Source organism: Doryrhamphus excisus, chromosome 7, assembly GCF_030265055.1.
Source record: "Doryrhamphus excisus isolate RoL2022-K1 chromosome 7, RoL_Dexc_1.0, whole genome shotgun sequence".
Classification (NCBI taxonomy): Eukaryota; Metazoa; Chordata; class Actinopteri; order Syngnathiformes; family Syngnathidae; genus Doryrhamphus; species Doryrhamphus excisus.
The window spans coordinates 1551360-1578516 of record NC_080472.1 but is presented as its reverse complement, the minus strand read 5'-3'; the positions used below and the strand labels follow the sequence as shown (position 1 = coordinate 1578516).

The following is a 27157-nucleotide window of genomic DNA, read 5'->3' as shown; positions in this document are numbered from 1 at the left end:
GATGAAGACTCGAGTTTCACTGACTCATGGGTGCTTGATGAAGACTCGACTTTCACCGACTCACGGGTTGATGACGAATCGACTTTCACTGACTCATTGGTGCTCGACAAAGACTCAACTTTCACTGACTCATGGGTGCTTGACAAAGACTCGACTTTCACCGACTCACGGGTTGATGACCACTCGAGTTTCACTGACTCATGGGTGTTTGATGAAGACTCGACTTTCACTGACTTTTTCGTGCTCGAAAATTTGAGTTTCACGTTTCTCTGACTCACGGGTCCTTGACGAAGACTCGACTTTCACCGACTCACAGGTTGATGACGACTCGAGTGTCACCGATTCATTGGTGGAAAAAAATAAAATAAACAATCATGCTTTGATACAATTTCTTGTTTTTTTAGAATTCACCATCTTGACCAACATCATCTGGCCGCCTCCCATATTATGCAGTGCGCCTGAACGCCTCACGAGCTAACAGCATACACGTGACGTACGCAAATAAACACACCGAATAAAGACGATTAAAGCTGGAGTCTGTCTATAGTGTCCCGACTCTAAAATAAGCAGTCGGCGTTCTTGATGCCTTGCTCGGGGGCTCGACGGAATCGATGTCCATACGATAAGCGATACGGCGAATGAGCAACGACCAAAGGTAATGATAACGAGCTAGCAAGAGAGAGCTAACACGTCTGAGGATGATCAATTCCCCTCGTCGATGCACATGATTTAATGATACGGACGTATGTGTCCCGTCACCTACGAGCGTTCCCACCACCACCATCATCATCATCATCATCATCATCATCATCACCATCATCATCATCATCATCCTCCTCTCCGCTCCCTGACGTGGTAAGTTGAATGGCTCCTACTTGTGATGTTGTTAACACTTCCTGTGCTCCCACAGCTCCTTGCAGACTCGCCGCCTGACTCATGCACGTCCCTTTTTCCCACTCGCCCAGCCTTTTGACGCCCTCTTTTTGCCGCGGTGTACGCATCTCACGGCTCGGCGTAAGGTCACGGATTCAAACACTCCTGGTCAGTCAAGATATTCAAGCTAGCGGAGGAGACAATATGTACATATGCACTATATGTATGGATATGGAAATGTATGTATGTATGTATGTAAAAGTATATTGACATATACATATATGTAAGTATATGTACATATATGTATGTATATGTACGTAGTACATGCATATGTGCATATATGTATATGTATGTATATGTAAAAGTATGTATATGCATGTATGTGCATATATGTATATGTAAATTAATATGTACTTATATGTACGTATATGTACTTATATGTAAATGTATATGTACTTATATATGTACGAATATATAAATGTATATGTACATATATGTAAATGTATATGTACAAATACGTATGTATGTATATGTAAGTATATGTAAGTGTATGTACGTATATGTAAGTATATGTATATGTACGTACATGCATATGTGCATATATGTATATGTACATATATGTAAATTAATATGTACTTATATGTAAATGTATATGTACTTATATATGTATGTATATGTACGAATATATAAATGTATATGTAAATATATGTATATGTAAATTTATATGTACAAATACGTATGTACGTACTATATGTAAGTATATGTAAGTGTATGTACGTATATGTAAGTACATGTATATGTACGTACATGCATATGTGCATATAGTATGTACGTATATGTACTTATATGCAAATGTATATGTACGTATATGTAAATGTATGTGTACGTATATGTATGTAAATGTGTATGTATGTATATACTACGTATATGTAAACGTATATGTACAAATACATATGTACGTATATGTAAGTATATGTAAGTATATGTAAGTGTATGTAAGTATATGTAAGTGTATGTAAGTATATGTAAGTATATGTAAGTGTATGTAAGTGTATGTACGTATATGTAAGTATATGTAAGTACGTATATGTAAGTATATGTAAGTGTATGTAAGTATATGTAAGTATATGTAAGTATATGTAAGTGTATGTAAGTGTATGTACGTATATGTAAGTATATGTAAGTACGTATATGTAAGTATATGTAAGTGTATGTAAGTGTATGTAAGTGTATGTAAGTGTATGTAAGTGTATGTAAGTATATGTAAGTGTATGTAAGTATATGTAAGTGTATGTACGTATATGTAAGTATATGTACGTATATGTACGTATATGTAAATGTGTATATATGTATATATACGTATATGTAAATGTATATGTATGTATATGTAAATGTCTAGGTATATGTTTATGTATATGTGAAGGCAGTTGGATAAACGATGGCAAAAGCCACATTTTTTCCGCCCGCTAAAGAAAAGGTAGCGTATTTGGACATTATGACTATTTAATAGCCGGCTCATTTTCCCACTTGTTATTACTTTGGGAATTCACTCCACTTCCAAAGCAGCAATCTCCCCTTTTTAAGACGCGATCCGACTCTATTTAATCCAATCTTTGGCGAGCGGCGCAGGCATCCGACGCCGATATGAGCTTTGAAAAGCAATTCCTGCTCCTCCTTTGCTCGGATGATAGGAAATTAAAAACGTCAGAAAAGGTATTGTCGGAGCCACGTGAAGTCCACAAGTCATCAAACTTGCGTGTTTACATCTGCTAATTACTTTTGGGCCCCGTCTGGTCTCAGGAATCATTACTAAAATGTCAGGCGCTTGCCCAAAAATTGCAGTCTATCAGCACTTTTTTACCCCTCGGCACAATGACAGCTATTAAGTCGGGGGCTGGATGTGTCATTATTGGCTCGATCTTGGTTCCATCGTGTAATATTTGATTTTTCTATATTTATATTTTTAATATCGCTGAAAAATTATTTTTTTTAGAAATAAAAAAAAACATAAAAAAATGTATTAGTATGAATTTTGTTCTAATTCATCCAAATTAATTTTTTTGGTTTATTTCTAATCACATAAGAATTTTTGAAAAATTCTATATTTTTTCTCTATGCTACTAAAATTTTTTCATCATCATGAGTTTAACAGAATATGGCTTTTTTTCCTCTCGTAAAAATAGTACATTTCTGCTGTTTTAAAAAGTTTTCTTCATAAATAATCTACTTTCTTAAGTAATAATAATTATTGTAAAATTCAAAATAATTATTTTAAATTTGTTCTTGTAATTTTTTTCCTCATGACCCCATAACTATCTTAATATTTTTTTTACAAAAACATAAACAAACAAAAACATTATTTGGTGACTTTATTTCCATAATATAACTTTTTCCCCAAAGTTTTTAGTTTTGTTTGTTTTTCATATCATGATTAAAAAAAATAAAAAAATGACATTTAGTTATAATTAATTATTATTATTAGCGGTAGTAATAAATAAACCAAAAAAAATGTTTTTTGCTTTTAAAAAGTTACAGCAGTTTAGCTGTTTTATTTGTAAATGTTCCAATTATTTAAAATTTGTTTTTGTAATTTTTTTCCTCATGACCCCATAACTATCTTAATAAAATTCTTACAAAAACATATTTAAAAAAAAATATTTTGCTTAGTTTGTTAGTTTCATATTACGACATTTTTTCTTAAATGTTTGTATGCTACTAAAATGACTAAAATGATTTTGTCATAATACGATATTACGGCGTTATTTTGGTACTTATTACGTTATTCGTATTTTGACATAATTTTTTTGAAAAACTGCTACTGATTTTTCCATTTCTGCTGCTATTTTGCTTATCTTTTGTCGAACCTTTTACACAGGCGGTAAACAGCACCCAGGGGCCACACTTTGGAGACCCTCGTGGTTAACCACGTATGCTAACGCAAGCTTGAGTCGGGTTCAGGACATAAAGGGATTTTTGATGCTGTTTAATTCTCCAACTATTATCTATAAGTATTTTCTTGCAAAATTATGACTTTTTTTCTTTTATTTTTTCTGTAATATTTTGATGTCATCTTGTAGATTTTTCCATCTTTGCTGCTGTTTAATTTTATTTTTTATTTTATAATTTTAACTATTTCAATTTTTGTCAATTTTTGTCAATTTATTTCCATTATATAACTTTTTCCCCAAACTCATTTTTCTCTTGTTTGTTTTCATATCATGATTAAAAAAATACAAAAATGATATTTAGTTATTATTATTAGCAGTAGTAATTAATAAACCAAAAAAAATGTTTTTTGCTTGAAATTTTTCTTTTACAGAAATTACATTTTTTTCCCATAAGAGGTGTTTTATTTATAAATATTCAAATAATTTCAAATTTGTATTTCAAATTTCTGCAATTAAATTTTTACCAAAAAATATTTTGCGTAGTTTGTCTTTCATATTACGACATTTTTTTTATTAAATGTTTGAAAATGATGCTACTAAAATGACTTGTGTTTGTCATAATATGATATTACGGCGTTATTCTTGTAAAATTATGTTTTTTACCTTGTATTTTTTCTGTAATATTTTTGACATCTAGTTATTATTTTTAGCAGTAGTAATTAATAAACCAAAAAAAATGTTTTTTGCTTGAAAAAAAAAATTTTTTCCCCATAAGAAGTGTTTTATTTATAAATATTCTAATTATTTAAATTTTTTATTTCAAATTTCTCCAATTAAATTTTACAAAAAAATTAAAAAAATAAAAATTAAAATTTGCGTAGTTTGTCTTTCATATTATGACATTTTTATTAAATGTTAAAAATGATGCTACTAAAATGACTTGTGTTTGTCATAATATGACATTACGGCGTTATTCTTGTAAAATCATGATAAAAAAACTACAAAAATGACATCTATTATTAGCAGTAGTAATTAATAAACAAAAAAAATGTTTTTTGCTTGAATTTTGTTTACAGAAGTTTTTTTTCCCATAAGAGGTGTTTTATTTATAAATATTCAAATTATTTCAAATTTGTATTTCAAATTTCTGCAATAAAATTTTTACAAAAAATATTTTGCGAAGTTTGTTTTTTCATTAAATGTTTGAAAAATATGATATTACGGCATTATTCTTGTAAAATCATGATAAAAAAAACTACAAAAATGACATCTAGTTATTATTATTATTACTATTATTATTATTATTAGCAGTAGTAATGAATAAGCGCAATATTTTGTTTTGGCTAGTTAGCTTGTTAAACCGGATTTGATTTATTATTAAAAACAAATCTATCAGCATTATATTACTTTGAATGACAGCTATTAATTCAGGTGTTATTATTCCTCGACCGCCATTAAAAAAAAACAACAACATCAGCACGCCATCCGACCGCCATTACGGTCCAGGAGCTTTTTTAGCTCCTATTTGTCATCAGTCAGAGTTTTAAGAACGGCAGCCTGTTGATCTAAAATAATCTCTGAAGAGCGTGGAAATTAATTACCCAAACCCGGCCGCTGACTCAGAGCTCAGGTCGTGTGGAAGTAATGCGCTCTGTAAATGATCGCCCTGCTGCCACCATACTTCACGCTGGCGCCGAGCGCGGCGTTTGCGCTAATTTAGCTGTTTCTGTGTACAGTGTGACGGACGGACGGACGGCAGGATGGATGGATGGATGGATGGAGGTCGAAAAAAAATAGAAGTGTGGTGTGGTTGCTACCTGGATTTGTTGGTGATTTGAATGGAGAAGATTTACATGTTGTTCGCATGGTGCAAGCGGCGGGAGGTGGCTTGAAATTTTGCATACACGGGCCTGCTCTGTGAATGGCGGCCTGTTTACAGTACCAGGGTCGGATATTGCGAGTGTGATGCAATCACCTTCGATGCGGCACACATGCATGAAGGACAACAGGGGCGTCACTAGGTTCTGAGGACCGGGAGATACACAGGATATGAATGAATGTAGTAGACATTCCAAAAAAAAAAAATAAATTATAAAAAAAAATTTTTTTTTTTCATTAAAAAAATTTTTTTTTTTCATTAAAAAAATTTTTTTTTCATTGAAAAAAAAAATCCCCAAAAAACAAATAACAAACAAGAACCGGGAAATAACTTTCCCACTTTTGGACAAATGTCATAAAGATATTCAATTGTTTTAGTCCACCATTAAATTTACACAAGTACGCACAATCTGCAAAAAAATAAAAAATAAATAAAAGAAATCAATAAAAAATATACAATTATTTATATGAAGCTCGTGGTAGTAGTAGGCTAGTATTAGCCTGCTTATTGGCTTGCTTATTAGCTTGCTTTTGCCCTATTATGTATAAAATTTGTCAGAATTTTTTTTGGTAAAAAAAAAAAATTATAAAAAAAAAATTATTATATATAACAAACAAGAACCAGGAAATAACTTTCCCACTTTTGGACAAATGCCATAAAGATATTCAATTGTTTTAGTCCACCATTAAATTTACACAAGTACGCACAATCTGCAAAAAAAAAAAAAAAAAAAAAATCAATAAAAAATATACAATTATTTATATGAAGCTCGTTGTAGTAGTAGGCTAGTATTAGCCTGCTTATTGGCTTGCTTATTAGCTTGCTTTTGCACTATTATGTATAAAATTTGTCAGAATTTTTTTTGGTAAAAAAAAAATAAAAAATTTATTAAAAAAATATATTAAAAAAAATCCCCCAAAATCCCAAAAAACAAATAACAAACAAGAACCGGGATATAACTTTCCCACTTTTGGACAGATGTAGTAAAAATACTCAATTGTCAATTAGGCCACCATTAAATTTACACAAGTACGCACAATCTGCAAAAAAAAAAAAAAAAAAATCAATAAAACATATACAATTATTTATATGAACCACGTGGTAGTAGTAGGCTAGTATAGCTTATTGGCTTATTGCTTATTGGCTTGCTTATTAGCTTGCTTATTAGCTTGCTTTTGCCCTATTATATGAAATGTCAGAATTTTTTTGCTAAAAAAAAAAAAAAAAAATCAATTTTTTTTTAATCAATAAAAAAAAAAATCAATAATTATTTCAGAGGGCTTAAGAACATTTTGGCGGGGCTGAAGCCACCATTAAATTTACAGAATTTACAGAAATGTTTTTGGTAAAAAAAAAAAAATCTATGAAAAAAAAATCAATAAAAATTATTAAATAATTTAGGGGGACTTAAGAACATTTTAGGAGGTCTGAAGCAACAATTTTTTCTTTTGTCTGTTTTTTATATCATGATTAAAAAAACTACAAAAATGACATCTAGTTATTATTATTATTATTATTAGCAGTAGTAATGTCATGTTAGCTTGTTAAACTGCGAGTGGATTTGATTTATTATTGAAAAAAAAATTAATGAGATGAATTAAATCGATAGAACGTTAATATTTAATGGTGGCTTTCCTTTTCTTTGGCGCACCGACTGTTACATGGGCGACTCAAGATTGAGATGTTTGTCATGTTAGCTTGTTAAACTGCGAGTGGATTTGATTTATTATTGAAAACAAATTAATGAGATCAATTAAATCAATAGAGTGTTAATATTTAATGGTGGCTTTCCTTTTCTTTGGCGCACCGACTATTACTCAAGATTGAGATGCGTTTGTCATGTTAGCTTGTTAAACTGCGAGTGGATTTGATTTATTATTGAAAACAAATTAATGAGATAAATTAGAGTGTTAATATTTAACGGTGGCTTTCCTTTTCTTTGGCGCGCCGACTGTTACATGGGCGATACAAGATTGAGATGTGTTTTTTTTTCGGCGACTTTCCTCGAAAATAACACCGTACGTGCCACACCCCGAAATAAAAATTGGGGGAGGCGGCTACATTTGACAGACAGCAGGCGTACGGTATCGAATAAAAGCCCCGAACGGGGGACGGGATTGTGAAAAGCGGACACAAAAGAAGCGGGGGGGGGGGGTTCTTGTGAGACCGATACCCCGGGCCAACGTTTCTCTATACATCAAAGGGGCGTCTGCAAATAAAAAGCACGCTTGTCAGGACCCAAAAAAAAACTGCTTCCTTTGTGTCGTCGAAATTCACACAAAGCCTTTTGGGTGTTCGATACCGCAAACAACGACGTAGCATCCAGATGACACGCTTTGCTATCTGCTCTGCTTTTGTTCACCCTGACCGGGGACAGACGATATCAGTGGATCAACCGACTCCTCTTACACCCCCCCGTCCCCGTTCTTGCATCCCCTGTTCTTTAGTAGCATAATATTCAAACATTTAAGAAAAAATGTCGTAATATGAAAGACAAACTAAGCAAAATATTTAAAAAAAAAAATTTTTTTGTAAAAATTTAATTAAGATAATTATGGAGTCATGAGGAAAAAAATTACAATAACAAATTTAAAATAATTTGAATATTTAAAAATATTTTTTTTTAAAAGCAAAAAAAATATTTTTTGGTTTATTAATTACTACTGCTAACACAAACACATAACGTAGCCCCCTGAATTGATTGCCCGTGCCGCACTGTTTATGTGCGTGAAACATAAACACTGAAAACTCAATTAGTAACTATGCTAGTTAGCTAATGTTGTCAAAAATTTTTAACGTTATTGTTTGACCTCAAAATCGCACGTTTGTATAAAAAAAATAGACTGGAATGCAAAAAGACATTTTTTAGCAAAAGGCTTTATAGGACTTGCCACCAGCTGCTTATAATTATCTGCCTTGTAGTTTCCGTTTATAGAACCGGTTGCCTTATCTTATTTTAGTATCAATTTTGTTCTAATTTTGTTCCAAATTTAAACTTTTTTTTGTAAATTTTTTATCACATAACAAATTTTGAAAAATACGATATTTTTTTTTCTATGCGACGAAAATTTTTTCCTCATCATGAGTTTAATAGAATATGTATTTTTTTTACTCTCGTTTTGCTGTTAAAAAAAGTTTTTCATGAATGATCATAATATTTTGACTTTATTCCCATCAAATTTAACAATATAACATTTTTTAAATTTTTTTCAAAAATTCCATATGGAAGTTGTAAATATTTCAACTTTATTCATAATACATTTATCAAACATAATATTCCAAGTAAAAAACAAAAACTTGATGCTACTTCTTGTATTTTAAAGTATTTTCTAGTGAAATTATGACTTTTTTTCTTTTATTTTTGCTGTAATATTTTGACTTTTTCCCATAAAATTTAACAATATGACATTTTAAATTTTTTTTCAAAAATTCTATATGGAAGTTGGAAATATTTCAACTTTATTCATAATACATTTAGCAAACATTTTAACAATTTATTTTGTTTAGAGTTTATCATAATATTCCAAGTAAAAATAAAAAAACTCAACGCTACTACTAAATTTAAATTAATAATTTTTTTCATCAAGTATTTTCTTGTGAAATTATGACTTTTTTTTCTTTTATTTTCTCTGTAATATTTTGTCATCATCATGTAGATTTTTTTCCATTTTTGCTGCTGTTTAATTTTCCAACTATTTCAATTTTTTGGTGACTTTATTTCCAAAACATAACTTTTTTCCCAAACTTTTTAGTTTCGTTTGTTATTCATATCATGATTTAAAAAAAATAAAAAAATGACATTTAGTTATAATTAATTATTATTATTAGCAGTAGTAATTAATAAACCAAAAAAATATTTTTTTTGCTTAAAATTTTTTTTTGTAAATATTCCAATTATTTTAAATTTGTTCTTGCAATTTTTTTCCTCATGACCGCATAACTATCTTAATAAATTTTTACAAAAAAAAATTTTGAAAAATTATTTTGTTTAGTTTGTCTTTCATATTACGACATTTTTTCTTAAATGTTTGAATATTATGCTACAAAAATGACTTTTTTTGTCATAATACGATATTACGGCGTTATTATGGTAAAATTATGAATTTTTTTGCTAAATTGCAGCTTTTTACTCTTCGTATTTTGACATAATTTTTTTTTTGCTTTTCTTTTGTCGAAACTTTTTTTTTTTTTTTTTTGAAGTGCCACAGGCTGCAAACAGCCCCCCGGGGGGCCACACTTTGGAGACCCTTGTGATAAACCACGTATATGCTAACGCTAGCTTGAGTCGGGTTCCGGACATAAAGTAGTTCCTACTGCAGTTCCCCGTCATGTGACACAGTCATCCCGTATGCGTCATCAGCGGCCGTGCTCGTCCACGTGCTTCCGTGGGAACGTCATTCCAGAGTGGGGGAAGAAGATACGGCGAGTGGGCACGATGGCTCACCACTTTGTTGGAGTTGCGCGGGAGCATATGTTTTGGCGTTTAAAAAAAAAAAACAAAAAAAAATACAAATGAAGATTGAGGTGGGCGGAGGAGAAGCTAAGTGCAGCGAAGGAGCCCACGTGTAGCAACTGTCGATTCATTAGGAACGCCGTTACAAAAGGCCGAGAAGCAGACGACAATAAAAAAAAAAAAAAAAAAAACGAGGTCGGTCATCCGCCGGTTGACCCCCGTCAAGCGTCCATTTTCGGTGAAACAAAGGGGAGGCCCGCTTTGTGGATGCGTGTGCGTGTGAGAGAGGCATGACGCCAGTGTGGGTCCCGGGGACGCCTACAGGAACAGGAAGTACCACGGAGGCACTTCCAAGTATTTGGCAGGCTTTTCTTCGTCTTTTGACACATGTTGCCAAACCTGGCAACCGGGTCCGTACAAGGAAATGAAGCAGGGGGGGGGGCGACCAAACTCTTCCCAGCGAGGGCCACGTATGGAAAAACGACACGCCACGTTCATATTTTGGTAATATCTACACATACATACTTAAAAAAAAAAATAAAAAAAAATATATATATATATATATAGAAGGTGAAAAAGCATATAATTACCATCAACATTGGTTCAACATTGATATTTTGACTATATTACCATAATATTTTGGTTTTATTATAATATTTATTAAATATTTTGACTCTATGCAGTAATATATTAATATTATAAAATATAATATATATATATAAAATAAAAATTTTCTTCATATTTTTACGATTTATATAATATTTTGGCTTTATTCCCATAATAATTTTCCAAAATTTACAACTGTTACGTTTCTCATTTGACCATACATTGTTTAAAAAATATTTCAACTCTATGCTATAATATATTATAAAAAAAAAAAAAAATATATATATATATATAAAATATATATATATAAAATTTTTCTTCATATTTTTACGATTTATATAATATTTTGGCTTTATTCCCATAATAATTTTCCAAAATTTACAACTTTATTTGGTTTCGTTTCTCATTTTACCATACATTTTTCAAACAATATTTCAACTCTATGCTATAATATATTATAAAATATAATATATATATATACAATTTTTCTTCATATTTTTACAATTTATATAATATTTTGGCTTCATTCCCAAAATAATTTTCCAAAATTTACAACTTTATTTGGTTTTGTTTCTCATTTTACTATACATTTTTTTAAATATTTCAACTCTATGCTATAATATATTAATATATTATAAAATATAATATATATATAAAATCTTTCTTCATATTTTTACAATTTATATATTATTTTGGTTTCATTCCCAAAATAATTTTCCAAAATTTACAACTTTATTTGGTTTTGTTTCTCAGTTTACCATACATTTTTTTAAAAAAATATTTAAACTCTATGCTATAATATATTAATAATATATTATAAAATATTATATATATAATTTTCTTCATATATTTACGATTTATATAATATTTTGGCTTTATTCCCATAATATTTTTCCAAAATTTACAACTTTATTTTTTTTCGTTTCTCATTTTACCATACATTTTTTTTTAATATTTCAAATCTATGCTATAATATATTAATAATATATTATAAAATATTATATATATATATAATTTTATATCATATTTTGGCTTTATTCCCATAATAATTTTCCAAAATTTACAACTTTATTTTTTATTTACAACTTCATTTTCATAGGTAGACAGTGATATATAAAGACTTAGAACTATCATGTTCGGTGTTAGCATGCTAACATTAGCACAATAGCATTTTTTTAGTTAGACACATATATAAACAATTGGCACTGTTATGTCATGTTTGTATGCCGATGTTAGCATTGCTAGCATGTTAACCTTGGCAATATATGTAGGCAAAATAAGTGTAGTAGTAATATTTATGTTGTACATGATAATTTGGGGGAACTACGGTGCCCTATGAGTGCTTTTTTAGTTTGAAACACATTTGGACAGCAAGGAGTGAAAAACTGATCCTGGTGATGAAACACTAGCAGTAGAACATGCACGGCCTTGGGGGAGGTCAGCGCTCTGCCGAGCGCTATTGTGGTTCTCTAAAGGACGAGTAAAGCCTTCGTACAGGAGAGCACTTTCATTGCCTTGTCTCCTTAAGCTAGGCCAGGGCAGATTAATCACGGTTAAATTGTATTTCCTGCGGCGGCTTAAAAATTAATTACACTTAAAAACTTTTGGAGGAAGCGTGGGAGCCAATAAATGAACAATTACTGACTTGTCCTGAACGATTAATTTATTTTTTTTAAATTAATAACTGTAATATATTTGTATTCACATTATTGTACACTGTATTTTACTTTTTTTATTATAATTATTATTATATTATTAATTATTATAATTTATATATATTAATTATTATAATATTAACAATTGTATGTTTTATTTTTAATAAATAAATTTAAATTTTTAATGAATAACTGTAATATATTTGTATTCCCATTATTGTACACTGTATTTTACTATTTATTTTTTAAATTATAATTATTATTATATTATTAACAATTATAATTTATATATATATTAATATAGATTAATTATTATAATTATTCAAAAAATTATGTTTTATTTTTAATAAATAAATTTAAATTTTTAATGAATAACTGTAATATATTTGTATTCCCATTATTGTACACTGTATTTTACTATTTATTTTTTAATTATGTAATTTTTAAAAACAATTTTATGTTTTATTTTTAATATATTAATCGTACTTATTTATTATATAATTACATTTTTTACATTCTAACCAATGATTTAATGTTTTAAATTTTAACAACCAACACTACTGAGGGCTGCACGTAGGAGAGTGGTTTGTGCACAGGCCACACAGCTAGAAGCCCCGAGTTCGATTCCACCCTTGGTCATCTTTGTGTAAAGTTTGCATGCCCCCCCCGTGCATGCGAGACAAAATTCTGGCCTAAATTTTCAAAGTTAACCAAAAAAAAACCATGCTAATCTTGGTTAACATCCACCCCTGTTAACATGTTTTTTGGTTAACAACCAACACTACTGAGGGCCGCACAACGGTGACTATAGGGGTGTTATTTTATGGCTAGAGGGCTCTGATACAAGGTCGTAAACAGTTTTTTATACTGTAATGATAAAAATATGGCTGCACGGTGGAAGAGTGGTTAGTGCGCAGACCTCACAGCTAGGAGACCCGAGTTCAATTCCACCTTCGGTCATCTCTGTGTGGATTTTGCGTGGGTTTTCTCCGGGTACTCCGGTTTCCTCCCACATTCCAAAAAAACATGCTAAGTTAATTAGCGACTCCAAATTGTCCATAGGTATAAAATGTGAGTGTGAATGGTTGTTTGCCTATATGTGCCCTGTGATTGGCTGGGAATGAATATTTATTTATATATTTGAATGATTTGAATGTGTGCAGTGTTTCTGGGAAGTTGCAGTAAAGGGTAACAAGCACACACACACACACACACACACACACACACACACGGATAGACAACAACAGCCGTGCATAATAGCGCTGGGTTTGGGACTCACCCTGTCGCCATGGCAATTGCCGCAATGATGACAAATTTGCCGTTTCAATAAAAGAAAATAGAATTCTGGCGACTCGACTGATGCCTCGCTGTGGCGCGTGTCACCGATATTGTCATTACGTGTGCGACACAGCGGGGGCGCGGGAACACAGGGTGACTGTTATTATTAGGATTTTTTTTTTTTTTTTTTTTGGTTGTTCTAGGCTGAATGGAGCATCGGCGGCGGCGGCGGAGTGGCGGCTGGCGTGTGTGTGTGTGTGTGTGTGTGTGGGGGGGTTTCGGGTTTGAAGTCAGCAAAGTACTTCAGTTGACTCTGCAAATTGTGAAATGTTTTTTTTTTTTTTTTTTTTTTTTTTTTTTTTTCCCGAGACTACCTGCCCGCCCGTACGGATGAGTCATCGGCGGGCTAGCATATACGCTATACCGTCTGAGGTGGCGGGGCTTCGGATACGCCCGCCCCGAGGAGAACAGAGCTCGGGGCGAAGCACACTTGCTGAGCCATCATCATCATCATCATCATCATCATCATCAACCCGCGCTTACTGATTTTCTGTCACATTGTTTCACAACAGGCGACACTACCTGCTAAAGGAAACTGTAAATCTCACCCACCCCCACACCCCCACACCCCACCCCAAACAGCCCCACCCACCCCCACTTTAGCCCCACACAACCCCACAGGGCTCTGCCAACAGGCCGCATTCGTGTTGATAAAGTGGAGTCTGGTGTTTGCCATACAAACCCCCCCGCCCCCACCTCCCCGACAAATGGGGACATTATTGCCTCCGGGGGTGGAGTAGGGTGGAGTGGAGTGGAGTGGAGTGGGGTGGGGGGACAAAAAAAAAAAAACAATCTACAATCTTATGAGTCACTCTTTTCTTATATGGTAGCATACAGCGCAACAATTTGACTTAACTGTAAAATCATGTGTAAAAAATTAATTAACAAAAATATTATTATTAAAAAAATATAACATTTGACTCCTACTCATATCAAATATTTTTTACATTTTTATTAAAATACTTGTTTAGTGAAATAATTTATTTCACAATTACCCAATTTAGTCGTTTTGTAATTAGACCATAAAAAAAACATTACAACCTTCTAAAAAAAAAAAACAATGTAACACTATTAGAGCCCTCTGGGCATGAAATAACACCCCTATAGTACACAATTACCCAATTTAGTCGTTCTTTAGAAATATTTTTGTAATTAGACCATAAAAAAACATTACAACCTTCTAAAAAAAAATTGTAACACTATTAGAGCCCTCTGGGCATGAAATAGCACCCCTATACTACCCAATTTAGTCGTTCTTTAGAAATATTTTTGTAATTAGACCATAAAAAAAACATTATAACCTTCAAAAAAATTTTTTTTAACACTATTAGAGCCCTCTGGGCATGAAATAACACCCCTATACTACCCAATTTAGTCGTTCTTTAGAAATATTTTTGTAATTAGACCATAAAAAAAACAGTACAACTTTCTAAAAAAAAAAAAAATTGTAACACTATTAGAGCCCTCTGGGCATGAAATAACACCCCTATACTACCCAATTACCAAATTTAGTCGTTCTTTAGAAATATTTTTGTAATTAGACCATAAAAAACATTACAACTTAACACTATTAGAGCCCTCTGGGCATGAAATAACACCCCTATACTACCCAATTACCAAATTTAGTCGTTCTTTAGAAATATTTTTGTAATTAGACCATAAAAAACATTACAACTTAACACTATTAGAGCCCTCTGGGCATGAAATAACACCCCTATAGTACCCAATTACCCAATTTAGTCGTTCTTTAGAAATATTTTTGTAATTAGACCATAAAAAACATTACAACTTAACACTATTAGAGCCCTCTGGGCATGAAATAACACCCCTATAGTACCCAATGACCCAATATAGTAGACATAATAATAGCAAATACTTGTTTCGTGAAATAATTTATAAAATAAATAAATAAATAAATTGTATTGAAAAAATAAAATAAAATAAATTTATAAAAATAATTGAAATAAAATAATTTCAAAATATAAAATTTATTAAAATATTTTGATGAAAAAGTAAAAATTAAAATACATTCATTCATTTTCTAAAGGTCGCCGGGGGCGCTGGAGCCTATCCCAGCTGTCTTCGGGCGAGCCAGCCAATCACAGGGCACATATAGACAAACAACCATTCACACTCATGCTAACATGCTAACATGCTAATAATGAGCATGATAGTGCCAAGTCTTTATATCAGTCTACCTGTGAAAATGGCTAAAAATGCTACGATGCCGATGCTAACATGCTAGCAATACTAACATTAGCATGCAAAAACATAACACCGTGCAGCCTTATTAAAATACAATTAATTAAAAATATAAAATGAACACAAATAAACCTAATAAAAATGTATGAAATTAATTAAAAAATTGTATAAAATATAAAAAATTAAAGTATAAAATCTAAAAATAGTATAAAATTAATTACAATAAAATCAAATCAATAATAATAATAATAATGTAAATATACATTTATGTCTTTATGTTTCACTGATAATGTTTTTTCCAAGTATTGAGATTTTTCACGTTGCACGGCGGGTCATTGAATGCATCACACCTGTGTGCTGAGTTTGTTGGGCTGACTCCCAGACTCCATCTTACATTATTATTATTATTATTATTATTATTATTAATTAGTGGTAAATAGTTAGTACATTTTATATTGAAATATGCTTTGTTTTGATGGCTTTTATTGCAAATGTTGATCCCGAATCGAAGAAGAATGTCCATTTCAGGTGAACAGGTCATTTATATAAGTCATAAGATATATAATAAGTAGCTTTGTTATTATAACAAGATGATATTTTATTTGCTTACCTTATAGTTGACTCGCGTTGAGATGTCCGACGGTTCGAGTTCCAGTTTAGGAGGGAAAAAAGACCATTTCCTCAATTTTTGTTGTTGTTGTTGTTGTTGTTGTCTTGGACTTCTTTCGCTTTTCCACAGATGGCTGCAATGGAGAGTGGCAGATATAAAAACGTGTTTCCAACAATCCCCACAGCCGCTGCTTTACATGCCAAATCCAGTGTACATCCCAGCAATTTCCATATCAGCCATTTTAATATTTGCTTCCAGCATCAAACTGAGCCAATGGAGGACGGGGAGAGTGTTTTTTTCCACACACCATGTGAAATACATACATGAAATTAATTCAACTTGCATATTCATGGATATTAATAATCTTTTTTTGTCAATTGTGATTTTTTTCCCAAATTTTTATTTAAATAATATAATTAAATTTAATATAATAATATATTATATAATATTAATATAATAAAAAAATAATATTTTTTTATTTTTTACCATTTGGTACTTTGACAATCAGTAACTGTTACATTTGTTCACTTCCTGCTTTCCTAATATAGTCTAAGTTTTTTTTGTCAATTTTGATTTTTTTTCACAATTTTTATTTAAATAATATAATTACATTTAATATAATAATATATTATATAATATTAATATAATATTTTTTTTTTACATATTTTATTTATTTTTTACCATTTGGTACTTTTACAATCAGTAACTGTGACGTGTTCACTTCCTGCTTTCCTAAGATTGTTTAATTTTTTTGTCAATTTTGATTTTTTCCTAATGTTTATTTAAATAATATAATTAAATTTAATATAATAATATATTATATAATATTAATATAATAATTTTTAAAAAAAATATTGTTTTTATTTTTTACCATTTGGTACTTTTACAATCAGTAACTGTTACATTTGTTCACTTCCTGCTTTCCTAATATAGTTGAAGTTTTTTGGGGGGTTTGTTTTTATTATTTATTTATTTAGTTTTTGGCACTTACCAAAGTACATGTTGTTTTACTTATAAGTGGACGACGTGTGTGTGGGGTGGGGGGGGCTTTTGTGACTTCTTGGATGACTCGTCACTGAGCTCTCTTGGGGTCACATTTCGGTTGGCCGACCACTGGTGCATGTTTTGCGGACAATTGCTCTCACTGTGCTTGGCTGGAGTCCCAAAGGTTTTTTTCTTCTTCATTTGTCATTAAAAAAAAGTTTAATTTAAAAAGTGTTGTCATTGACTAATATTTAAGTTTGTTTGAATATCTGAAACATTTAATTATGAAATCAGGAAGTTTTTTTTGTTTGTTGTGTAATTCTAACAAAATAATTATATTTTATTATTATTTATTTTATTTATTATTATTATATATTTTTTTTAATATTATTGTAATATTTATATTTTTTCTGATCTAAATAAATAAATATATATTTTATTGTAATTAAATTAAATAATTAAAAATATTTATTTATTTTTTTACTTCTTTAAAAGTCTTTCTATATATTTTTCTATATTATACATTTGCATTATACATGTTTATGAGCTGTGCATGTACGCTTGTGTGGGATCGGGCGTGGCACGCCGACTTGGCACAAAGCTCATTTAAGTCACAAGTACTCTTGTGATGAGACAAAGGCCACAGTTTGCTTGCAGAAGGTGCAAAAGGAAACAAAACAAGTAGTAAAGTGTTCAAATCCCCCCACCCCACCCCACGGAAAAAAGCAACATACCGCTCAAGTCGCCGTGATGCTTGTCTCACGATACAAAAATAGAGTTAACAACTTTGTGACGCATTTGACAGATGTGCCCCCCCCCCTCACAGCCCCCCCCCACCCTCTTCATCGCACACGCTAACAAATCACAACTCATATCATGCACCGTCTCCCAGGGAAGCGAGATAAAACAATGGGTCCAACATGATCTGAGATTCTACCTGCAGTTGCTAAGCAACACCCACCTCCAGCCCCTCCATCTGCCCTATTGGTCAACAGGAAAAACGCACAAGGCACCTGATTGGCTGAGAGAAAGTTAATAAACTTTAGCCAAGGCCTGCCTGTCTGCTTGTGTGTGTATATATATGTGTGTATATATATGTGTGTGTGTGTGTGTGTACATAAACACACAGAAGGGATTCTTGTGAATGAGAACGCCGGGCCGGCGCCTGCGCGGTGCACGGTTTGAGTTCCTGTATGCGTTGAGCCGCCGTGCTAAAAATAAAGATCACGCCGATTCGCCGCGCTGCTGAAAGTTGCATGGCTGAATGGGAGGCGACAAAGTTCACACGCCACTTCGGCCTCGTACTCGTCAGAGATCAAGGAGACGTCTTGGAGTGTTTGGTTCAAGTGTAGGAGTCGGGGGGGGGGGGGGGGGGGGGCAAAAAATGGCCTCATTCACTTGAAAAATCACATTTAAAACAGGGGTCTCAAACATGCGGCCCGCGGGCCAAATGTGGCCCGCAGGACACTAGTTTGAGGCCCCCCGCCTTGATATGAAAGTTTCACATTAGTGCGGCAAAAAATTATTACGTTTGATTGATGTTCATGTTAAAGGTTAAATAACTGTTAATAGTTATCCTCCCTATCCGTGTGGAAGTGGTAATTTAAGGCTATTTTGGCTATTTAAGTTTAAAGGAAATAACTTGAAGGCGAGCATTTAGGTCGCTAGCTCTCTAGTTTGCGAGTTAGCATGCGTCTCAAGACCCCGCAGTTGCGCAATATGTTGTAAATAATGTTCATGTTAAAGGTTAAATAACTGTTAATAGTTATCCTCCCTATCCGTGTGGAAGTGGTAAGTTTTTTGGCTATTTAAGTTGAAAGGAAATAACTTGGAAGGCTACCGTTGAGGTCGCTAGCTCTCTAGTTTGCGAGTTAGCATGTGTCTTGAGACCCCGCAGTTGCGCAATATGTTGTAAATAATGTTCATGTTAAAGGTTAAATAACTGTTAATAGTTATCCTCCCAATTCGTGTGGAAGTGGTAAGTGTTTTGGCTATTTAAGTTGAAAGACAATAACTTGAAGGCTACCGTTTAGGTCGCTAGCTCTCTAGTTTGCGAGTTAGCATGTGTCTCAAGACCCCGCAGTTGCGCAATATGTTGTAAATAATGTTCATGTTAAAGGTTAAATAACTGTTAATAGTTATCCTCCCGATCCGTGTGGAAGTGGTAAGTTTTTTGGCTGTTTAAGTTTAAAGGAAATAACTTGAAGGCGAGCATTTAGGTCTCAAACTAGCTCTCTAGTTTGCGAGTTAGCATGTGTCTCAAGACCCCTGCAGTTGCGCAATATGTTGTAAATAATGTTCATGTCAAAGGTTAAATAACTGCTAATAGTTATCCTCACTATCAGTGTGGAAGTGGTAAGTTTTTTTTGCTATTTAAGTTTAAAGGAAATAACTTGGAAGGCTACCGTTTAGGTCGCTAGCTCTCCAGTTTGCGAGTTAGCATGTGTCTCAAGACCCCGCAGTTGCGCAATACGTTGTAAATAATGTTCATGTTAAAGGTTAAATAACTGCTAATAGTTATCCTCACTATCAGTGTGGAAGTGGTAAGTTTTTTTTGCTATTTAAGTTTAAAGGAAATAACTTGGAAGGCTACCGTTTAGGTCGCTAGCTCTCCAGTTTGCGAGTTAGCATGTGTCTCAAGACCCCGCAGTTGCGCAATACGTTGTAAATAATGTTCATGTTAAAGGTTAAATAACTGTTAATAGTTATCCTCCCGATCCGTGTGGAAGTGGTAAGTTTTTTGGCTATTTAAGTTGAAAGGAAATAACTTTGAAGGCTACCGTTTAGGTCGCTAGCTCTCCAGTTTGCGAGTTAGCATGCGTCTCAAGACCCCGCAGTTGCGCAATACGTTGTAAATAATGTTCATGTTAAAGGTTAAATAACTGTTAATAGTTATCCTCCCTATCCGTGTGGAAGTGGTAAGTTTTTGGCTATTTAAGTTGAAAGAAAATAACTTGAAGGCTACCGTTTAGGTCGCTAGCTCTCTAGTTTGCGAGTTAGCATGTGTCTCAAGACCCCGCAGTTGCGCAATATGCTGTAAATAATGTTCATGTTAAAGGTTAAATAACTGTTAATAGTTATCCTCGCTATCCGTGTGGAAGTGGTAAGTTTTTTGGCTATTTAAGTTTAAAAGGAAATAACTTGAAGGCTACCGTTTAGGTCGCTAGCTCTCTAGTTTGCGAGTTAGCATGTGTCTCAAGACCCCGCAGTTGCGCAATATGTTGTAAATAATGTTCATGTTAAAGGTTAAATAACTGTTAATAGTTATCCTCCCTATCCGTGTGGAAGTGGTAAGTTTTTGGCTATTTAAGTTGAAAGAAAATAACTTGAAGGCTACCGTTTAGGTCGCAAGCTCTCCAGTTTGCGAGTTAGCATGCGTCTCAAGACCCCGCAGTTGCGCAATATGTTGTAAATAATGTTCATGTTAAAGGTTAAATAACTGTTAATAGTTAACCTCCCTATCCGTGTGGAAGTGGTAATTTTTTTGGGCTATTTAAGTTGAAAGGAAATAACTTGAAGGCTACCGTTTAGGTCGCTAGCTCTCTAGTTTGCGAGTTAGCATGCGTCTCAAGACCCCGCAGTTGCGCAATATGTTGTAAATAATGTTCATGTTAAAGGTTAAATAACTGTTAATAGTTATCCTCCCTATCCGTGTGGAAGTGGTAAGTTTTTTGGCGATTTAAGTTTAAAGGAAATAACTTGGAAGGCTACCGTTGAGGTCGCTAGCTCTCTAGTTTGCGAGTTAGCATGTGTCTCGAGACCCCGCAGTTGCGCAATACGTTGTAAATAATGTTCATGTTGTAGTAAGCATCAGAAAAGGAAATATGCTCATTGCATGCACTCAGTAAACACCGACCTACGTATCCGGAAGTCCTCGGGAGCACTCGAGAATGTGACCAATCACAGCGAAGCGGGCCTGCCGACAGGACTTCAGAATCTGGAAGATCTAGAAAGCGTTCTGTGCGGGTTATTGTGTGTAGCTGCTCTACAGAAGTCCACAACTGAACACAAAGTGCCAAAAAATGAGCTCAATAGGTCCCTAAAATGCAACTCACCGAGGGGGGGGGGGGCTGTTGAAGGTAGAGACCGGGATGCATCAAGGGAACTGACCCCATCTTCTCAAGCTCGATGGACAACGGACCCCCGGTTCGAGTCCGAGCAGTGCTTAAAGTTCACCAGCATTGAACCATCAACTTGTTTTGTATATGTTACAAAAGTTTACAGTTTAGTGCCCTGCAGCACATACTAAAAATGAAATGAAAATATTTAAAAATCGGTCATTTTAAGAAAATAAAATCAAAACAAAATACAAAAAAATAACGCTATTTTAGTAGCATAAAGCTGAATATTTTGATAATATTATGGAAAAAAATAAAAAAATTAATAAAGTTTTTGGAAAATTAGAATGAGGAAAAAGTTATTATGTCAAAATAGCATGGGAATTAGCAAAAACGAAAAAAATGCTGTAATTCGTCAACAATAATGTCAAAATTTGAAGAGAAAAAATTCACAATTGTGCGAGAAAAAAAAAATCATAATATTATGAATTTTTTTCATAGCATATAGTTGGAAAAAAAATCTGATATGGAATAAATTTAGTTGATTTAAAACGCCAAAATATGGGTATAAAGTCATAATATAAGGAGAAAAAAATATATTGAAAAACCCAGCAGAAATGAAAAATTCTGCTGCATTTTTTTCAAGGATAAAATCAAATCAAATAAAAAAAAAAGTAAAAAATTTTACAAGAATACACTCAGAATATTATGAATAAAAAGAATATTCTTTAGTAAAAATATTAAGAAAAAAATAGAATTTTTGAGACATTTTTTATGAGAAAATAATAGCAGTATAAAGGTGACTGTAGGGGTGTTATTTCATGTATACAGGGCTCTAATGATTTCCAATGCTCTAACTACAAACGTATTCCATTTAGTAACATTGAATTATTATATCGTGGAAAATTCATTCATCACAGTCGGACATCACAACACAACAAAACGAAGCCGCTATAAAACGATTTAGTATACTTTAAACAGAGTTTAATTTTTGGACAGACAACGCTGTACAAGACAAATACTATACTGTACACATATCTACAAGACAAGAACCTTTGCCGATTACCGTCACCCCCCCCAGAAGACCGAGGATCTCCATAGACAATATCTACAAGGTCTTTTTGTTGACCGGTTTTAAACTGACGCTTTTAACCCTTAGATGCATAAGTGGGTCAAAAATGACCCGGTCAAAAAAAAATGTATCATTTCATATTCCAGGTATTCCTCAAAAAACATGTTTTTGATATCATGCCATTCACATTTTTTAACTTATCTTTTATACATTTTAAGAAATTTTAATTTTTGTTGTTACTACCCCAACCTTCCATAAATATATTTGCAAGAAGAATGTCAAAATAATGTAAAAAAAAAAAAAAAAAAAAAAAGCATAATATTTTGAGGAACAAACAAAACAAAGTCGTAATATTTGGAAAATTATGTTGGGGTAAAAATCCAAATATTATATTATATAAATATAATAATATGGAATATAATATAATATAAATATTATATTTACAAGAAGAATGTCAAAAAATGTAAAAAAAAAATAATGTTTAAAAAAAACATAATTTGAGAAACAAAACAAAATTTTAACCTAATTTTAGGGAAAAATTAGGTTGGGTAAAAATTCAAATATTCTGCGAATAAAGTCAAAATACAACAATAGAAAATGTGAGGATGCATTGTGTGTTGCATAAAGATAAGTTAAAAATGTGAATGGCATGATATCAAAAACATGTTTTTTGAGGAATACCTGGAATATGAAATGCTAAAAAAAAAAAAAAAAAAAAAAATTAATTATGAAGATATTTCAAGAAAACAACCGGGTCATTTTTGACCCACTTATGGAAGGTTGGGGTAGCGACTTTGTTACCGCCAAGTGGTTAATTATTTTAATTATTAATGATCTTGCTCTTGCCATGTATTGTACATGGAAGTGTTACCCTTTGCTATGAGCAAGGATTCGAAAAGGAGCCTATTGCTATCAGAAATAACCTTTTCATGTACGAGGGACAATTGTTTATTTTTAATAATAAAAACACACAACACCTACAAAATGCTACTTGAAAAAAAAAAAGTTTACATGCGCTTAGTCGATCTCTTCAACTGCTGGGATGTTTTATAAAAAAGCGACGTGGGTTTGGGAGATGGAAGAAGGTTGAGATTTCCTTGGGAAACGCTCCCAACCACTCGCCGAGGTCTGTTTTCTTCGGAACCTGGTGGAGCGACAAAATGGGAGCCGATCATAAATCTGGCTTCTTTATCGCAGGGGTGTCCAAATGTTTCCCAGCGAGGGATATATGAAATAGATTTTCTGAAATATACTTCAGAATTTTTTTTTTTGAATATTTTGACTTTATTCCCAGAATATTTGAATTTTTCCCCAACCTAATTTTTCCTAAAATTAGGTTAAAATTTTGTTTTGTTTCTCAAAATATTAATTTTTTTTAAACATTATTATTTTATTTTTTTTTTACATTTTTTACATTCTTCTTGTAAGTATAATATTTATATTAAATTCCATATTCTTATATTTATATAATATAATATTTGGAATTTTACCCCCATAATTTTGTAAAATAATTTTGAAATAATTTTCCCCAATAAATAATTTAACCCCAAAATTTTCCAAATATTACGACTTTGTTTTGTTTGTTCCTCAAAATATTATGCTTTTTTTTTTTTTTTACATTATTTTGACTTTTTTTTTTTACATTCTTCTTGCAAATATAATATTTATATTATATTTATATAATATAATATTGGGATTTTTACCCCAACATAATTGTCCAAATATTACGACTTAGTTTTGTTTGTTCCTCAAAATATTATGCTTATTTTTTTTTACATTATTTTGACTTTTTTTTTTACATTCTTCTTGCTAATATAATATTTATATTATATAATATAATATATGGATTTTTACCCCAACATAATTTTCCAAATATTACGACTTTATTTTATTCATTCTTCAAAATATTATGCTTTTTTTTACATTATTTTGACAATCTTCTTGTAAATATTTATATAATAATATAATATTTATATTATATTATATATTATATTCCATTCCATATTATTATATTTATATAATATAATATTTGGATTTTTACCCCAACAGAATTTTCCAAATATTACGACTTTATTTTGTTTGTTCCTCAAAATCTTCATAACGTCTTTTTTCTTTAATATTTCAACATTACGCTGCTAAAATGACATTTTTCTCTTAATAATTTCCACTTTAAGATTAAAATAATTGATGATTTTTGTTAAAATATTTGTTGTTATACGTTTCGAATGTGCCCGGGCCAATAGGAAAAACAACTGAGGGCTGCAAATGGCCCCCGAGAAACACTTTGGACACCCCTGTTTTGTATGAAATAATCAGAGTATGCAGTTTGAAAGGAGACGTACTGAAGACCTTTGATTGACAAAGTCCTAAAAATAATGTGAATACATCACAAATACTGAAGTAATATTTGTTGCTGAAAATTAAAATATATTTCCAAATTGTATTTATTTTTTTTAAAGAAATTTCCACACAACTTCTGAATATAATCAAGCTTAATAAATAGCTGATAATACAGGTCAAATGTACATCATACATGGTGTCCCTCCATGATGATGCTTACCTGAGAAATGATGCACTCTGACTGGTCTGGGGGCCACGGAGGGGCCTTTCTTTATGCGTTTTGGTGCAGACGGATACTCATCTCTCACGCTAACAGTGGGGGGGAAGTCATGCACAAAAAATAAAAAAAAAAACAGTTCATTATCAGCAATTTTTTTTTTTTTAAGGAAAATTGACAATCAGGGCTGGCTTTAATGTAACATCGTAAGAGAAAAAAATGGGTAAAATTTTTTTTAAAGAAAATTAATTTTCTTCTTTCCCGATAAAAAAACAAAAAAAAATTGTCGTAAAAAGAGCTTAAAAGGTTGAAATACTGATGCCAATAACAACATTTTTTTCTTTTAAATATATTAGTAATTACTAATAGTATTATTGATTGGCCTTTTTTTCCCCTCCCAAAAATGAAAAATCAAAAACTACCCCCACACCTCCATTTTCTGAATTTATTTTGTTTCTCACAAATTTCTCAATTTTTTTTTAAGTTTTCTAATTTTTTTTAAATTATCGTGACTTTATTCTCATCAAATTACAGCTGTTTTTTCCTCCCTTGCTTTACAACTATAATCAACTTTATCTTTATTGCCAAATAAATGATTAATCGTGAGTTAACTATGATAAAAAAATAGATTAATCGTGATTAAATATTTTAATCAATTGACAGCCCTACTCATGAAATTAAGACTAGAAAAAAAATAACATTTTGTCTTCAATATTTCAATTTATTCTTCCCTTATTTAATTTTTTTTTGTTGAAATTTTTTTTTTCCTTTTTTTAAAAAATTATATTTTTAGAATATGCCATTGTCCACAAATGGTCCGCTGCACTTGACACCCCGGTCAACACCGGCTTTTATGTAACATCGTAGCAGAAAAAAATGGGTAAAATTTTTTTTTTAAGAAAATTCATTTTCTTCTCCTTTCCCGATAAAAAAACAAAAAAAAATTGGAGTAAAAAGAGCTTAAAAAGAAACATTTTCCCCTTTAAATATATTAGTAATTACAAATAGTATTATTGATTGGCCTTTCTCCCCCCCCCAAAAAATTTAAAATAAAAAACTACCCCCACACCTCCATCTTCTGAATTTATTTTGTTTGTTTTTAACGAATTTCTCAATTTTTTTTAAGGTTTCTAATTTTTTTTTTTATAATTATCGTGACTTTATTCTCATCAAATTACAGCTGTTTTTTTCTCCCTTGTTTTACAACTATAATCAACTTTATCTTTATTGCCAAATAATTGATTAATCGTGAGTTAACTATGATAAAAAATAAGATTAATTGTGATTAAACATTTTAATCAATTGACAGTCCTACTCATTAAATTAAGACTAGAAAAAAATAACATTTTGTCTTCAATATTTCAATTTATTCTTCCCTCATTTAATTTTTTTTGAATTTTTTTTGTTGAAAATTTTTTTTCCTGTTTTTTTTTTTAAATTATATTTTTAGAATATGCCATGGTCCACAAATGGTCCGCTGCACTTGACACCCCGGTCAACACTGGCTTTCATGTAACATCGTAGCAGAAAAAAATGGGTAAAATTTTTTTTTAAAGAAAATTTATTTTCTTCTCCTTTCCCGATAAAAAAACAAAAAAAAAATTGGAGTAAAAAGAGCTTAAAAAGAAACATTTTTTCCCCTTTAAATATATTAGTAATTACAAATAGTATTATTGATTGGCCTTTCCCCCCCCCAAAAAAAATTTAAAATAAAAAACTACCCCCACGCTTCCATCTTCTGAATTTATTTTGTTTGTTTTTAATGAATTTCTCAATTTTTTTTAAGGTTTCTAATTTTTTTTTATAATTATCGTGACTTTATTCTCATCAAATTACAGCTGTTTTTTTCTCCCTTGTTTTACAACTATAATCAACTTTATCTTTATTGCCAAATAATTGATTAATCGTGAGTTAACTATGATAAAAAAATTAGATTAATCGTAACCAAATATTTTAATCAATTGACAGCCTGAAAGTCTGAT

The 27157-nt window shown here is 31.6% G+C and overlaps 2 protein-coding genes and 1 long non-coding RNA gene across 4 annotated transcripts in view; all 3 read right to left on the bottom strand.

Annotated features, from left to right (window-relative positions):
• The window catches only part of bdnf (brain-derived neurotrophic factor), a 39480-nt gene extending 22852 nt beyond the window's left edge, over positions 1 to 16628 (bottom strand). The window contains exon 1 of the mRNA XM_058077051.1: positions 16505 to 16628. The gene's annotated coding sequence lies outside the window, so the exon portion shown is untranslated. The remainder of the gene's footprint in view (positions 1 to 16504) is intronic.
• The window catches only part of LOC131131971 (uncharacterized), a 205854-nt gene that overhangs the window by 50823 nt on the left and 127874 nt on the right, over positions 1 to 27157 (bottom strand). The window lies entirely within an intron of this gene.
• kif18a (kinesin family member 18A) overlaps positions 23384 to 27157 on the bottom strand; it is a 42845-nt gene continuing 39071 nt past the window's right edge. The window contains exons 17-18 of one of the 2 annotated variants that reach the window (XM_058077040.1): positions 25179 to 25267; positions 23384 to 23762 (exon numbers count right to left, since the gene is read on the bottom strand). In XM_058077040.1, coding sequence (XP_057933023.1) covers positions 23626 to 23762; positions 25179 to 25267 — 226 coding nt within the window. In that variant the 3' untranslated portion in view covers positions 23384 to 23625. The remainder of the gene's footprint in view (positions 23763 to 25178; positions 25268 to 27157) is intronic. The other variant, XM_058077041.1, reaches the window with a different exon arrangement.